The following is a 17,166-nucleotide window of genomic DNA, read 5'->3' as shown; positions in this document are numbered from 1 at the left end:
GGTGCGCTTCTCTCAATACGCCTGATGTGAGTTTTGAGAATAAGATTGTTGCAAGTTATATACCGTATTATATACCGGGGCCTTTATATACCTTAACTGCAGAGGGTACCAGGCCTTAATTGGAAGCAGGCTTATATTAGAGGCAGATTTTTTATATCTAATTCCCTCTGTTTAATAGGTATATTTGATCATATTTCAGTATGAATTGTGGCGCCCTGCGCCTTTAAGGACGCAGTCCCCTACGTCACGAGGAACTCCCCTATGCGGAGGTAGGGGGACATTCAAATTGTTGTATGGCGCAAGCTGTCCATGCAGAGACAGACCCAGACTGTCTGGGTAGCATGCCATGCAAACATATGTATGTTGAAAAAAGAGACAGCTAGTAGCTACCGGAAAAGTCACACTTGTCACGGTAGCCAGTTGCCGCGTTTTTTTCCCCTGAGTTCGCCCTGAACGCACCACTTTGTGCTTGGAGCACTCCAAGTAGGGCATATGCCCCAAGAAGGGATCTGCTCCGCAGTAGTAGGAAATGGAGTAAATTAAATACATCTAAAATAAAAACTCACTGTTTTTATTTGCTTTGGTCTGTATATGAGGCAGGCTTTTATTTGTTCCTGTAGACCACACCCCTGGCATTTATTAGAGACCCGGTTTTTATTTGACTACTGGTTTATATTTCAGGAAATATGGTACAATGTACAATGAATTATTAAAACTTGTTTTCATATTTAGTTTAGTAAAATGGTTAATGCATTAAAGAGGTTTATATTTTCAGAGAAATGTAAAGGCAGGGTCACATTCTGATGAATGCATTATTTAAAATGTGTACAGGCTTAAATAGTGGAGCTGTAACCTTATTCCATTGGAAACGTTTGTTTATATAGATTCTGAATACGGTTATCCATATCCTGTTGATTTATGTTTTCTTGCTTCTGTAAATACACCTGAAGTGAAAGAGAGAAGTTGAGCTTAAGTTCCCGTTTCCTTGGAAGATAATTGAGCAATGTTGGATTGTCTGTGCAGCCTTGAATTATTAATTCAAGGCTGCACAGACCTTTTACTTGCTTTTGAAACCAGTTTCCCGGACTGATAAGACGTTTTTTATTGCTGTCATTAGACTTCAGATAGGTTGAGAGACAACATCAGGTCAACACTGTACAGAAAACGCCCTGAAGATCGTCAAATGGAGGTAAAGACGGTTGTTCTACTGTGAAGAGACCGTGGAAAACATCTCAGATGGTGCCACACAAGCCCATAAAAGGAGCGTAATGGAAGCATAAAAGACACATGATCACAGAATAACCCCAATAAACCAACAGTAAAATAGATTTTCTTTAAACAAATAGAGATGCACATCCAGCTGAACACACACCTCGTGAGAAGAAGGCACTAATCATGAAGCTGAAGTTGATGGTGGCTACAGCGAAGACGAGCAGGAAGACAAAGACCAGGGTGGGGTCACTGTAGCTCAGCACCGCGCCATTGGGACTCACCTAGGAAACAAAAAAACAACAGTAAATGAAGAAGAACCAAAACAAATACAAGAACAACCAACTCTAGAGCCAATGGTGCCTTGGTTAAGGGTATGTGCAGAAGTGTGAACCTGACATGTATGCCTTTCAGGGCGGGATGATAGGAAGGGTGAAAGAGACCGCATCCTACTCTATTTGACAACCCATAAAAAGGCTTAAGGCTTGGTTGACTTGGTTTCGAGAGTTTGTGGCAGTGTTTTGGGCTGTGGGATGTTGTGTTAGAGTGAATGGTGCACCGTTGGCATTGTTCTGCAGATGCAAAAGTGTGTGTATGTTGTGCATTGGACCTACAAAACAGGTTTAGGCCCAGACCCCATGGCGGTTAAACTCGGCCCTGCTCAAGAGTAAATATATGAACAATCGGCGAGAACCCATGAGTGAGGAATGATCATCAGACAGACCTGGATGCAGACGAGCACGGTGACGAAAAATATGGAGATGGAAAGAAAGAGGAAGAACATGAGGAACCAGGCGCTCCAGTGCAGCCAGTTACTGAGACCCATCATCCGCATGTATTCCTGTTGGGGAAACCAAAACAGAGCGAGACAAGAGACAAGTTCAGTCACAAATTTCCGGCGATGCATTCAACAGAAAAGAAAAATTAAAAAGCAGACACAAAGACATACCTTGAGCTTCCTTTCCTTCTCCTGCACCACGGCTCGGACGATGTTGAGGGAGGTGTAGGTGAAGCTGAGCACCAGCAACAGGGGTAGCTGGTTCTGGATGGCCAAGATGAAGACATCATATATGAAGGCGGGGTACGGGAAGCGGGACAGCACTACCCTGGTCCGTGCCAGCAGGGAGGCGGCTACTGTCCTGTTGTAGGAACGCATGATGGCCCGGTCCACCGCGTGCTGCACTGCCAGGAAGCCCTCCCTGAAATAACCTTTGACCAATTTGAACAAAATTTCAGACAAATTCTGTGCAAATAATAAAGTATTGTCGGCAAGTATAAAGGTAATACTACATGTTTGGTACAGGGCAGAGGTTAGGAGGTATTAGATAGAAATAGGGTAGGTTAAAGACTATTTAGTGACTATTTAATGACCTAACATTTGCTCAATTGAATTTAAGACATTTGAAGACTTTTTAAAAAGGACCTGCAGACACCCTGTATAAATGTGGACCGATTATATCTTTCATGTCATGACCAAATTTCAGAATATTTCCAACAGGCCAGATGCTCCCGCTTGCAGCTATGACCTTAAATTAGCATAATCTGGTGCTGCTGAAAGTAATTTGGCAAATGAATTGATAACCGGCCTTGGATGTTGAATCCATATTCATCTAACTCTACAGGCTTAATGGCTCTTTTATGCAGAGCTGGAATGGCTTAACCTTTCGCCGTGTGCCATTTCCATCCATCATGGTTACACTCAATAGGGGACGCTTATTATGACAAGAGGTCAATAAAACCGAAGGTGCTCTACTATGCATTAGCAATGATATGAGCAATTTATATATAATTATATGATTTACATACTGCATGCAAATTCATGTCTGGTGTACATGAAAAAAAAAAAACCTTTTGAAAAGGGCATACGTGAAGATGTGGTTTGGACAATCTGTTGCCTCCACCCACCAACGTGCAGCCACAGATGCTGCATATTTACACAGAAAGAATTTGTTCAGTAGCGTTCAGCTTAGGACGACTCAATACTTTTATGGGAAAAGCCAGGCCGTCACCAGTGTTGGGAGTAACAGCCACTCAAGTTGAGACCGAAATTGAGCAAGTCTCAGTCTTAGCCTTAGTCTTAAACAAGTCCAGTTATGATAGGAATACATCAAAAGACTTTCAAAAGACGGCATCATACATCTTAAGACTTTTTTTTCCATTCCACGTTCTATTACTTACACTATAAGACTAAGCAAAGACAATTATCACAGGAGAGCTCACATCTTGGGATTATAACACACATGACAAAAGCTGCAACTCAGCTTTTGATAGAAAATCCAACCAACCGATATTGTGATATTCTCGCAAGTCCCAGAGTAGAATAAAAACCTGATCAAAAGACTTTCTGCAACCATCAACGACAGAGGACGAAAGACTTCCTGAAAATGTGCCTGGGACTGGAAAGTCTTCGCGACAGTCTTTTGGTGTATCTTCTTCTTCTTTGGGCTGCTCCCGTTAGCGGTCGCCACAGCGGATCATCTGCCTCCAATACCTTCTGTTCTGCGCATCTTCCTCCCTTCCACCAACCGCCATGTCCTCCCTCACCACATACATAAACCTTCTCTTTGACCTTCCTCTTGCCTGGCATCTCCATCCTCAGCATTCTTCTCCCAATGTTACTCTCATCTCTCCTACACATGTGTCCAAACCATCTCAATCTTGCCACTCTCACTTTTTCCACCAAACTGTCCAACCTGAGCTGGTAGTGAGTCCTTTGGTGTATACTAGGTACTAAAGCTAAATGAGGCCGAAACTTCAGTAAAGACTTAACACGAGAACTGCAATAGTGTGTACTTGTTGGCCAATGTCTTTGATTTCCTTTAAATAATACTGAGGCCTGAGACTGAGTCAAGTCCATACACTGTCAAACACAAGATGAGGCTGGGTCCATCCAAATGAGGACCAGACCAGATACCATACAGCCCACACCAGAGTACTAAAACCTCTCAGTTAACGACTTTAGACCTCATTCTTCATCAGACTGTAACTGTGAACTAGATTTCTCACATAGAAACAGATCAGTGTGTACTTTATTGCGTATATGGCTGTGCATTGCTCACCAGGCGTGCCCCCCTTGTTGTCGTACTGCTCCCTGGGCCCCGGCAGCTGGAAGAGTGGGAAGAGGCTATGGGTGTGCCAGTCCAGGTCATTGTTGGGGTTCAGCTCAGACTTCTCCTTGGTCGGGGCGTTCCGCGGCGTGTAGGTGAAACGCAAGTGGTAGCTCACCTGGACAAGAAGGGACAGGGCAAAAGAGAGGGATACATTTTATGGAACTCAGTTGAACGTCTAGAGTTAGAAATCGGTAACAGCAGGTCTGAAGTTAATGACACCCGGTCTTGGAAAGACCTAAATATGATATATTATAGATAAATATAATACATAAAACATACATAATATATATTTTAAGAAAAATATAATGTAAATTCCTCATTATCCCAAATAAATCATTGATATCCCCCATTAAAAATGACCCATACAGTTTTAATAGTCACTGACATTTTTAGCCTATATTATTGGTTGTTTTTGAACTCAATACTACTTTTTCCACCTTTGCCTTTTAAAATAACCCATATTGAACCCATGAGAACCAATATTTAGCCATTCATACTTATATTCATGACATTTCACTGCATATATGTATGCTCGTATGTATATGTATGTGAAAAATAAACATCTTGAATCTTGAATCATATATTCATTACAATCATTTATATTCATACGTCCAACAAACCAGACCTTCAGTTCCCTATTGTTCATGTAAAGGCAACGTCTCGCTTTCAGACTTCTTTGGACTTTTTTATTATAATTAGGGATGGACAGGTACTGTACATCTCCCGGTATTTGGTATTTAGATCCATAACAGTGCTCACGAACACATCAAAACATGATGCTTTCTTTTTTGTCCTTAACTCAGAGACGCTTTCAAGATAGTTTATACAAATTTTATACAAAGCAGTGATTAAATCGATTCATGAAATAAGAAAAAGGACCCAATAACCAGCCTATCCAAGGACAAGACATCTGCACATCCCTTGTATCTCCCTTTCTTCTGCAACAGACATGCTATTTATTTGTGACTGAAGAGGTAGAGCATAGCAAGATACCGAGAGGAAGAGAGCGAGAGAGCGAGAGAAAGTAGGGCACTGAGATGAAGATACAATGAAAGGTGTGTGGAATATGAATTGGAAGATGATTCATCCCAACCTACCAGCAGAGAACACGAGTTCCCATCAGACGGTCCAACAATCCCCAATTCTGCCTTTCAGACCACTGCCCTAAAAATGCAGCTAAAGTGCCGGCTTTGAGAAAATGGACAAAATTCCACAAGACTTCCAAATATCGTTCCCTTAAAAACCTCTCAACCTACTGTGAGTCAATGGTACAAGCACAAAAAAATATATAATAATAATAATAATTAAAGTTGCAGCGATGACCCAAAAATCGGCTAGGAGGAGTTTGCGAAAGTATGCAGCATGAAAATGTCCAAAGAGTGACCAAAGAAAGTTACAAATGCTGCCTTTTCCCCCCCACATCAAATTCAACGCGTTGCTGTATATCAAAATCCAATATGGCCGACTACCCGCGGGTTTCAGAAATGGCAGCAATATAATTTTTAAGTCTAGGGATGTTACATATATACTGAATTTCGTGGGAAAAAAAAACTGAATAGGTTTGATGTTTTGAAATTTTCAAGAGGGCGTGGTTGGCATTTTTGCCAGACCTATGCAAGACAACCATATAATATCAAATGACTTACCGCTAACTCACATATGTGCAAAGTTTTGTGAGTTTTTGAGGTTTCAGGCCCCCAAAAAACAGACTCAAAAAGGCTGAATAACAAGGAGAACAAGGAGAAGAAATAATAAAGAGAGCATTAACAATAGGTTCTTCGTCCCACATTCTATGGGCTCGGACCCTAATAATAATAATAATAATAATAATAATAATAATAATAATAATAATAATAAATATATATATATATATATATATATATATATATATATATATATATATATATATATATATATATATATATATATATATATATATAATAATTATTATTATTATTATTTTTTCTTTCTTTCTTTCTTCACACGAGCGAAATATATATAATAAAAATAAATATATAACTCTCTTCTGTGGTCCGCATGTGCGACGGCCGGGCGCTGGTCATGGACCTGAAGGGGGCGCGGATCTGTCCGGCATGGCGGAGGGACATGGTGGGACGCTCTGCGCCCGTAGCTGGTGGCTTTGGGTTGGTGTCTCCAGGTATGGGGGGTGGGCGTGCTGGCCGCTGCCCGGCCTACTGCATCCCCTGCACTGATCGGGTTGTGCCATCTCTCCCAGTGCTAAAACTCATCCTCAGTACATACACCACATGATAGGCCTAGGGTTTGCAGGACGGGTGGGGTGAGAGCTATGTGGGTAGGGATGTAGCGAGCGGCTGCCACCTTGCCTGTCACGCTCCTGCCCTGACATGCTTCTCGTCCGTCCTGAAATTTTAATACCACTCATATTAGCTTAGAACACATACTCTTACATAAATCTTACTCCGCACAACACTCCACCAGACTAGTGTCTGCGGGGCAGGAGGGGTGTGAGTGAGTCGGGTTCAACATGCTTGGAGGACTCGCCCCCCCACACCCCGCAATTTTAACTGTAATTACCAACAGCACACATTGAGCACTGGACTTTTCCTGGGTGGTGGAGTCCTGGCGGCTCGCGCCTGGTGGTTTCTGGCGTGCTGCGACCCAGCGGGGCTGCGGAGAACGTTTGGTTCTATCTTTATTTGTCTCACCTGTGGTGATTCTCCCCTCATGGAGTAAAGATTGTTTGTTTGTAGACCAAAACATGGTAAGAATGTTCTCCAAAGAGGGGGATGGGTGGTGGTCCTATGTGAACTAAAACTGTGCTCTTGTCATTTCACAGGTCGTCTCCTGGGACAGAGTTATTGCAGCAGTTCTTGATGATTAAAGAATTAATAAAGAGTTGCATTGCAAGTTGAGAAGTTGAACTCCACTTTCAGATTAACTCTGTCCTTGATGTAATGGCATACAAATACTCTGTGTTGTATGCCCAGCATGCTGACAGCACAGGTTAACAAAAAAAAAAAGTAATAATAATAAATTAATAAATAGATGAATTCATAAATATAAATCATACAAGAATAATAAAAATCATCAGAAAAAGGGAGAACTTGCTGCTTAAACTTGAAAATTGATTGACCAAATTTGACCAATCTCATCCATCCATTCATTAATTTTCTAAATAGAACATTTGCTAAGGGACTTAACTGCATATTTGGGCGATGATGCTGCCCAGAAAAATTCTAAAACATTGTAAATTTGTATTTGTATTTGTATTAATAAAGACATCAGCCTACCCATGGACCAAATAAAGCATTGCATTCACCAGTCAGTTGGGTGTCCTTTCCCTCGGCTCTGTTCTTTGTTTCTTTTTTTTCTTTTTTTTAAACCAATCAAGGTAAACAAAGAATTGTTCTCTGACTGGTTACGGGGCTGGAGCGCAAAACAGCAGAGACGGTCCGACCAGTCTTACGTGTATCACAGCTCTAATCTCAACAGGTCATGCCCTTTTTAACCGTCCCACTTTGGAATGGGCTGCCAGTCGTAGAAAGAGAAATGGAGGGAGGAATCTCCTCACGTGTGGGTTACTGAGTCAGTACTCATGATGGAGGTTTTTCACCCAAAACCAACAGAAATCGCCAGAAAATTTGCATTCCACGAGGTCATGCTTGTAAAAGTTGGAAATTAGAGACATTCAGAGACAAATGGGACTGTGGCCAAGTTATTTTCTAGGAGGCCGTTCTCACAGATTTACAAGCAATAACTTCTCTTTAATTAGAGATCCTGCCCTACCCTATTGTTTTGGTTCAAAGATTGTTTTTATTATTCTCCTAGCCCTTCTCCGGCTGAAAGTCAAATAATGAGGTTAGAGTAGTACCAGTAGACAAGTGCCACATTTGATAGAACTGTATTAGCCTTTAAACAAAGAGCAGCGCAATAATAAAAACATTTAATTTAAATGTATTCTCCTTTAAACAAAGTGGAGCGGATTAGTAACAACCATTCTAACGTCACGTAGCAAAACGGCTTTTTAGCAACGCATATAATTAGTTTCACAGTGACACGTAATTAATCCCTTCACGATAGATATTGCGACGATGATACTGTTACAGGCTTTTTGCACGGTATCACTTTCATTGAACTGTCTTCAATTGGTTCCATTACTGCCATTGCTGCGACTAACCTGGACCCCATGCATTGCTGCTTGAGGCTATATTCAGGGGTCCAGCCTGAAGGGCGGGAACCCTATTGTTTTTGTTTGGATCCATTATCAAAGTGTGCGGTGCTCAGAAACCATTCAACCCAAGTCAAGTCAAGTGGTTTATTTGTCACATACATACACATACGGTCATACATATATGCAGTGAAATTTCATGACACCCAAGATTACGCACAACAAGCTCTAAAAATACTAAAAACACTAATATGTACGTAATCGACGCGAGGCCCTCGCGCAGGCGACCCCGAACGACGGCACCACAATCGAGATGGGAGACATCAGGAAGTGTATCTGCATTCCACGGGAACTCGGATAACTAATTAGTGTCGGTAGGAAGCAATGCTTCATCCCATGGGAACACGGTAAACTAAATTGTGTCGGTAGTACCCAGGTTTGTTATCTTGGTAAACTCCCCCCCCAAAAAAAAGGAATTTTGTCGATCTCATCCAAACCACAGAAAATTAAGGGTGCTGTGAGTTTTGTATGTCCATGAAATTACATACAAAACTCGTCACTTGTTTGAGACATTTTCCACCCCTAAATCACCAATTATTAGTAATGGCACAGGTGGGGAAAAAGTATACTTGTGTGTTTAAGTGTGGTGTCTGAAAGTACATTTGTTTTTTTGTGTATTTTTTTTTGTGAATTTACAAATAATATAGCAAAGCTGCGTTGCATTTAAACCACTTATGTTGTGCTTAGTGTGTTAGAAGTTGTAATAAAGTATAATCAAATAAATAAATGTGCTTACATACATTAAAATGACAACAGATTTTCATTTGTTACTTCTAAGCCAACCAAAACAACACACTTTTTTAAGTAGTATACCAAAGTAACTAAGTTTGAATATACTTTTCAGAAGTTTAAGTACACTACACTTGTAGCATATTAATGATGAGTATGCAAAACATGTACTTTCAATAAGTACGTAGAAGTTAATAAGAACTACCAAAAGGTAAACTCAAAAAAAAAAAGTGTACAATGGGTAGAAATTTTCTTTTAATACACTTTATATGCCAAAAATAAACTTTCAATATAGAACATTTCAGTGTGTGTGTGTGTGTGTACCGTCTCTTTACCTGCAGCGGTAGCGGTTCGTCGTCATGGCTGAAGGGGTGTTCAAACACGACGGCGGCCAGCACCTTCCCTGCCAGGGGGTCGACTCTCACAAAGTCCTCAAACTGCTGCTCCGTTTCGAACCCCCGCACTGAGGGCACGCACGCACACGCACACGCACACACACACACACACGAGAAAACATCAGCTCAGAGCGCACCATTCTCCTCACGTAGCGCTGTTCTCACGCCTGTCTCGTCCTCTGACCTTGACGTCTCAGACTCTTCGACAGGTCTCTAAGTCGGTGGACACAGTAGAATTTTAAGTAGAATCCATAAATGTAGACAAAAAGGACATACACTACATAAAGTAAACGTACAGGCATACACCGAAAGAGAATATTTGATTCTCAAAATATTCATTGGTTCCACTTTAACATGTTTCTTTCATTCTTTCAAACCAATTTTTTTTCAAGGTTTTCTCAACTGATATTTGATCAATTGAGAACACAGTTTAAGGGAACGGGAAACCAAAAAAAAATAAAATAAAATAAAAAGCAAGGGTTTTTAAGTAGAAACCAGTAACTTCAATCAAATATTTCAGTTACAAAGAAAATACTTTCTTTCATTAAATATTTTTGGGGGCTCCTATTTTACTGCGGCTGTCCTGAATCCTTTAGCCGCTGGTTTTTATTATTAATTGGGTTTTCCTTATCTATGGGACATGTAATGTTTCTTGCTTAGTAGTTACTGAAAAGTAAATGATATGAAGGCGTTATTTAGACCAGACTTTAGTATAACTGCATAACTTGGGATTTGCTTACTCTTTGCTAAATTATTATTTTCGACTCTTGCAAACTCAAAATACTACTAAAAACAAGATTAATACTAAGCCAAAATAGCGACTTTAATACATTTAAATGTATTTAAAACATATGATCTTGATTTGAAAGGGGGATAGACTATGAAGAAGAATGCTCAAAACAATACTCTTACCAACGATGAATCCGGTTAAGTGATTTTAGGGTCATTGTAACTTTCAAAACTCATGGGGAACAACTATTTTGTGGCTGTTTATTTTCCCCCTGGAAAAACACACAGACCCCCCTCCGGTGTGGGCTTTGCCTCCCCATTTATCCCTGTGGGGCCCCTGATTCACACACAGAGTTTAACTTGACTTAAGAAATGGCGGACAATAGAGCGGTACTGACTGTACAAAAAAAATAAAAGAAAAAAGACATTCCAAGCGTAATTTTTAGAATTCATCTTATCAAGCACACATGCGGGCATTCTGAGGTTTCTCGAGGAAGTGGAGGCGATTAGATCGGGGTCAGGCACATAAAATAAATGCACTGGCTGTGACACACGGGAGGGTTGCAACACAGGAAAAACAGGTCAATGACAAGCAGCATCCCAAAAGCTGCACTTCAATCGAGCCTGGTCACAGTGGCCTAGTTATTCAGAAATAACTAAAACCCCTCAGCCGGACCAGAATAAGAGTCAGATAGCTGCAAAACCCTCTGAACTTGACCTCATCCTACCAAACACCCACCTGGGGTTTACGCCTACGCAATAGGCTGTCACTGATCGAATCCGATTTCAAAAGCTGAGAAGTCCATACTTTCATTAAAAATACCCCAAGAGATGTAGAAGAGATGGTTTTTATTGTAGCCAGCCCCCTTCCCTTCATTGGCAGCAACAGGTTAAAATCATCTTCCAAAACCATGGCATGTTGTCATGTCCACCTTGGGGAATAAACACAACAACCCCTGTCAACACATCAGAGACACCGCATACATTAATGTATGTGTCCTCCCCCCGTTGCCATGACACCCTAAACATCAGCCTCCGTCCCCACCCACCCACCCACACAGTGACATCAGGATTTTTTTTATAGATAGATAGATAGATAGAGAGATAGAGACATAGAGAGAGAGAGAATAAGTGATAATGAGCAACCAGCCAGTCATTATCGAAAAAATCCCCGCCAGGGTGATCAGCAGCCCAACGCAAAGCGGAGTGGTCCGTCTGAAGGGGGTCCCCGCTGACTAGTGATACCATCAGCACGTAGGCAGCGCAAAGCGAGGGACATGAATCCAGGCAGGGAGAAGCAGTTGCCCATGACAACAGCCATTATTCGGAAATAATTCAGAAATCTATTGACCAATCACAATAACGTTTCCCTTTCCCTTTCAACAGCATACATTTACAGTATGCCAGCCTGTTTGCGCACCTGCCTGTCTGAATGCTCGTCTCATACAAAACCTGGGAGGAGGAGAAGAAAAGCCAGAAGAACAAGCTATGGACGGATGGAAGTTTCCTTTTTGTTGCAATCTTAATTTCACGCCCACTCAGCAGCAGAAGAAGAAATGAAGGGTTGGCCGGCTTCCATGGTCATATACCAATATGAACTCACAACTGTGCCAACGCACTGGTACCTAGTTCCACCTGTTTAATGGATATACTAGCATGAGTATTGAGTAATAATGAATAGCAATGTGCAGCAGTGTAATAATTAAGCTTACAAGTTGGTTACAGTGGACAAATACATTCCCCTATGCACTATTTACTAAAGACAAGGGCACACAAAGGCCACTCAATGTGCTTTACATAAGACATTTCATACTTACCCTGTTGAGAGTGACCACATGAAAATTATGCACTCAGGTTTTTTGTTTTTTTTAAAGGAATTATTGAAATTCCTTGAAATACTGAGAAAATATATGAAAAGATAACTGCAGATTTATCTAATTATCTCTACCTCTTTGAATATGTTGCTTGCCAGTTACACACATTATTTATTCCAGTTTATTAAATATCCTACCTAGTGTTTGTAAATATCTTTCTGAAACTTTGCTACACTTTTTAACATTTTACAGTTTGCTCTGCGTGAGAGTCACTGACATTCAGAGTCAAATTCCTTGTATGCGCAAGCGTACTTGGTCAAGAACACCGGATTGGGATTCTGATAGTCTGGTACCCCTTTTCATACACCAACAGATGCTCTAGCGTGGTGGTGGTGATAAGCACCTTATCTATACAATATCCAACAGCACCAAATTTGAATTCTATATTCTCATCTACGTGTCACCCTCTTTACAGCCTGTCACGCTCCTCACTGCTGCTTACCCTCTTAGCTGCCCGTCACCCTCTTTACTGCACATCACCTTATTTTACTACCTGTCACCCTCTTTACTGGCCATTACCCTCTTTACTGCCCGTCTCCTTATTTTACTGCCCGTCACCCTCTTTTGCTGCCCGTCACCCTCTTTTGCTGCCCGTCACCCTCTTTGCTCTCCGTCACCGACCCACCTGAAGCGATCCCGCCAAAACCGAGGCTGTGCTGCACGTCTTCGGCCACCTGGCGCACCACGCTGGAGTTTCTCGGCACGTAGGCCAGCTGGAAATCTTTGAAGAGAAGCGGCGGAGGCAAGTTGTCAACGGAGAAGCTCTCATAGACTGTGGCGTTGGGGTAGTTCTTGAAGGACACTTTTTGGCGAAGCACGATGAGAATGCCGGCGAAGAGCAAGGGCAGCGCTATCTCCATCAGGGTCACCAGGATCTGGCGTTTCTGTAGAGAAAGGGAGGGAAGGTGCGCACAATGAAGTGTGTGAAAAATAAATGAGTCAGTGAGTTTTAAAACTTGTACGAGACCTGGACAGAGAGAAAAGCGAGATGAGTTGGACACGTATCCAACAGGACATTAAAAGTCTTAGGTCTCCGCTAAAGTTTAATTATGTCTATCTCAGACGAGGCAGGAGCTGAGAGCAGAACTGTAGATATCCGCGATGAAGAATAAATTGTTGCTTTGCTCCTCTGACACAGAGGACACCTCATCACTATTTCTAGACTGTGAATTAAATCTCCATCATTGGAGGTTTTTCCACCAATTTCAGGATAGTAGTAAGTAAATAACAATCTGAAGCTATCTTTATCATTGCAGAAGATGTAAGTGAAATTTGTTTTGCAGAACATCTAGAACTTCGAGTACATCTTCGATTTGTTGAATATTGCCATTTTTTCAATTTTCGAATTTCCTGAGCTATATACACAGGGGAATTAAGGATACAGTTGTGGATTGGGTTTGCCTGGACACAGGTTAAATAATAATAATAATAATAATAATAATAGCTGCAGGCAGCAATACACAGGGTCCAGTTTAGTCGTGTTAGGTACGTATTACAGTTTTTGAGTTTCTGTAATGCCAAGATGTGAATGACTTCCGAGAGATGAAGCCTGGACTTATCTATATAACTTCAAATGACATGACTTGACATTTTACTGCATATATGTATATGTATGTGACGAATAAACCTCTTGAATCTTGAAATGACGATGTCATAAAACGGCCCCGCCCCTGAAACTAATGAAATCACCTCAATGTTCTACTACTTTCGATAAAATTGCAACAGTTTTTCAGTCATTTCTGCTCCAATTGATCAAACTCGGAATGACAAGACATCTGAAACGACCGGTTCTAACGAGACCCCAACCATGTCTGCGAGTACTGCCGTGTTCCAGATACTTTTAGCATAAAAAACACCACAAAATTAAAAACAGAAAATCTTGCAATGACAATAGGGGTCCGGCCCCCAAATATAATATACATATAAAATACAATATAAGAAATAGAGTAAAATAAAAAACATAAATGTACTTATTATGGGTTCACAGACACTTCCCAGTGTGCCTGTATATGTGTACGTGTGTGCATTCGATCCGTGGTATGCAAAGGAGACTGTGTAGAACTACGTGATCTGCCTGTGGAAAAGGGTGAATATGAATTCTGGTCTAGAGGGAAATAAATGCTGGTGGGTGCCAATGACAACACCCAATTCCTCAGGGCCCGCCTCCATCCATAGAGCCTGTACTGTTAGGTTTTTACCAAAGTATCCTGATTCCAGCAATAAACCATCGGTTATACCGAAATTAATCAAGGTGGAAAGAAAAACAGCATTGTCTCCAGCTGTGGCGATGGCTAATTTCATAGACAACGTATTGATGAATCTGCCCACATATTTAGTTTATACTCTACAGTTTATACTGTAACATTCCTAAAAATATTTAACACTTAATACAGGTCTACATTTTAGATGTGAGTAACCCACTTGGTTCTGTTTTATTTTTGCTTGCCACTTCGATGACTATAGTCAAACTTACAAGGTCAATAGGAATCAAGTGTCCACATTAACCATTATAAATCAAACATGCCCTCCAGTACCGATGGACCAAGGCCAAGATACACTCCAACAACAAGGCACAGCCCAGAGCAAGTGAAGTCGCATAGCAACCACAACTTGCACGGTGGAGAGTTGAAAAAGAGCGATGGAGCAACAACCTCCAACCACGTAGGGATTCTGCACCGCAGACGACAGTCGACCGCCTTTCTGATTCACCGGGAGTTCAAATCTAGAAGCGAGCGTCTCGAGACACGACGCAACATCTTTAGTGATTGAGACCAGACTGCTCTCAGAGGATTCCTATCCAACCTTCTGTCAACATGTGACCTGGGTCAACGCTGCCTCAGCGACTTCAGAAAACAGAGAAGATGTTCAGCGACTGCGGGAGAACAGGTCTCCCTCTGAGATATTGATTCGTTATATCTGTTCGAACTGTTTTGTTTTTTTCTTGACTGAATAAGTGACTCGTGATTAACTGATACTGTAGTCGTAAGGAAAATATGGAAGGAAACATATAAGCCGTTGTCATTAATTAATGGCGCCATGTGACCCAAGATAAGATGAAAGATATTAAGTCATCATAAGCCACAGAGTAACGGTCAAAGAAAATTGAAATTTCTCAGGTTGATAACCCTAAGGATGTCTGAACTCTGACAGAGGAACCTCCCTCTTAATAAACACCTCTAAAGCTGTGAGTTCATGACATCAGTGCTGCAGAACACATTTTTAGAGCCATGCCTCCTGTCATGAAAGTGTCATATAAGCCAAGTGTGAAATTTTAACAATCATTACCTCCCAACAGTACACAATACGCAGGTTAAATGTAGTGTGTGTGTGTGTGTGTGTGTGTGTGTGTTCGTTCCTCCAACCCACCTGCTGAAGATAGTTCTTCCATAGCAATAATCCAAACTGTCGCATGATAGCCATGTTGAACAGGGCAGAGGACACCAGCCCAGAAGGCCTTCTAGAGCACCTGGAGGGACAAAAACACAACGAGACTTCTCTGCTTTAATAAAGACCTTTAAGAGATATTTATCAAGGTCTCTCAGAAGCCACTTGAAGCGGCAACACGGGACGAGGAAGTTTTCTGATGCCGTGCTCGGTTTCTGTTTGACAATAATAACTGTAAGGCGGCGAAGATGGGAGAAGTGAAAGCCATCACTTGGGCGAAGCTCGGCGTTATCCTCAACGCTTCGCACGTGGTCAAAATGGGAACATAACATAAACACACACACACAACACAAACAAAGTACGTAGCTTCTGGAAAATGAGGAAGTTGTTCCTAAACTATGGAAAACAAACGCACTTGAAAAACTGATCATCGATCACTGAATGAGCATATTATGTAAATAGGTTAAACGGTAGCAAGTGACAAGGGAAAAGTAATGATTGACATCCAAGGCACTAGGCCAGCTCAACAAGCAAACACAAAAATGCAGCATTCAGTTTCTTGGTCGTATTGCAATGTTGCAACAGCCACTACGGGATTAAATGATGGCCCAATTCTGCCGAGGTCAAACAAGAGATTTAAAGTGACACACCAACAGGCAACCATACTGCTTAAGTGCCCTTGAGTAAGAGGCTGAATTTCTACTGGTCAGTTCAGGGTTCTGAGGTTCTGTAGATCGGCGATTCTCAACCTTTTTCCCCCAAATCAAGGACCCTCAATTCGTTACGCAATAAGCCACGGACACCATTTGAAAAAAAAAAGAATTCTCTGAATCATCCGGCAGATAATATAATTTACATGCACTTTCCAAGAAAAGTATTTGCCGTTTTGACCAGCATGTCAGATTAAACCTACAAAAGACAGCATCTTTAAGGACGTTTTTCTGAGAAGCTATAAACCAACGTTCATCTGTTTATCGGGAATCGAATGAACCTCCTTTTGGGTTTATGTTGATTTAAAGACTAGAGATTAATAAATCCACTCCACAGATTACCAGGGATTGTTTCATTTTCAAATGTTTTTTTTTTTTTTTTAAGGACATGTTATTGAATTTAAAGCCATAAGGATAAACCACTGATTTGATCCATGGCTACAATCAAAAAAAATGTTTTTGTTGGAAGTGTATCATGATTATTAGTAAAGATTGGCATGGTTGCAAATTCCAACTCCACTTGCACAACAACTTGGATACAATAGCATACAAATGCCATCTATTATATGCCCAATCCGCAGACAGTAGGTTAAAAAAAAATAATAATAACAATAACAACAACAATAATCATAATAATAATAATAATAATAATAAATATGCTGCAGGCAGCAATACACGGGATCCAGTTTAGTCGTGTAAGGTACATAGTACAGTTTTCGAGTTTCTGTAATGCCGGAATGCGAATGTCATCCGAGAGATTAAGCCGGGACTTCAGGCTAACAATGTCATAAAGCGGCCCGCTCCTGAAACATCACC

The 17,166-nt window shown here is 41.2% G+C and overlaps 1 protein-coding gene across 1 annotated transcript in view; it reads right to left on the bottom strand.

The window, feature by feature from the left end:
* The window catches only part of abca3b (ATP-binding cassette, sub-family A (ABC1), member 3b), a 52,879-nt gene that overhangs the window by 35,026 nt on the left and 687 nt on the right, over positions 1 to 17,166 (bottom strand). The window contains exons 2-8 of the mRNA XM_080009259.1: positions 15,623 to 15,722; positions 12,882 to 13,140; positions 9,594 to 9,721; positions 4,269 to 4,434; positions 2,159 to 2,418; positions 1,934 to 2,050; positions 1,373 to 1,493 (exon numbers count right to left, since the gene is read on the bottom strand). Coding sequence (XP_079865385.1) covers positions 1,373 to 1,493; positions 1,934 to 2,050; positions 2,159 to 2,418; positions 4,269 to 4,434; positions 9,594 to 9,721; positions 12,882 to 13,140; positions 15,623 to 15,676 — 1,105 coding nt within the window. The 5' untranslated portion in view covers positions 15,677 to 15,722. The remainder of the gene's footprint in view (positions 1 to 1,372; positions 1,494 to 1,933; positions 2,051 to 2,158; positions 2,419 to 4,268; positions 4,435 to 9,593; positions 9,722 to 12,881; positions 13,141 to 15,622; positions 15,723 to 17,166) is intronic.

Source organism: Zeus faber, assembly GCF_960531495.2.
Source record: "Zeus faber genome assembly, chromosome: 11".
NCBI lineage: Eukaryota > Metazoa > Chordata > Actinopteri > Zeiformes > Zeidae > Zeus > Zeus faber.
Note: the sequence above shows the minus strand (reverse complement) of the source record. Positions and strands in the feature narration are given on the sequence as shown.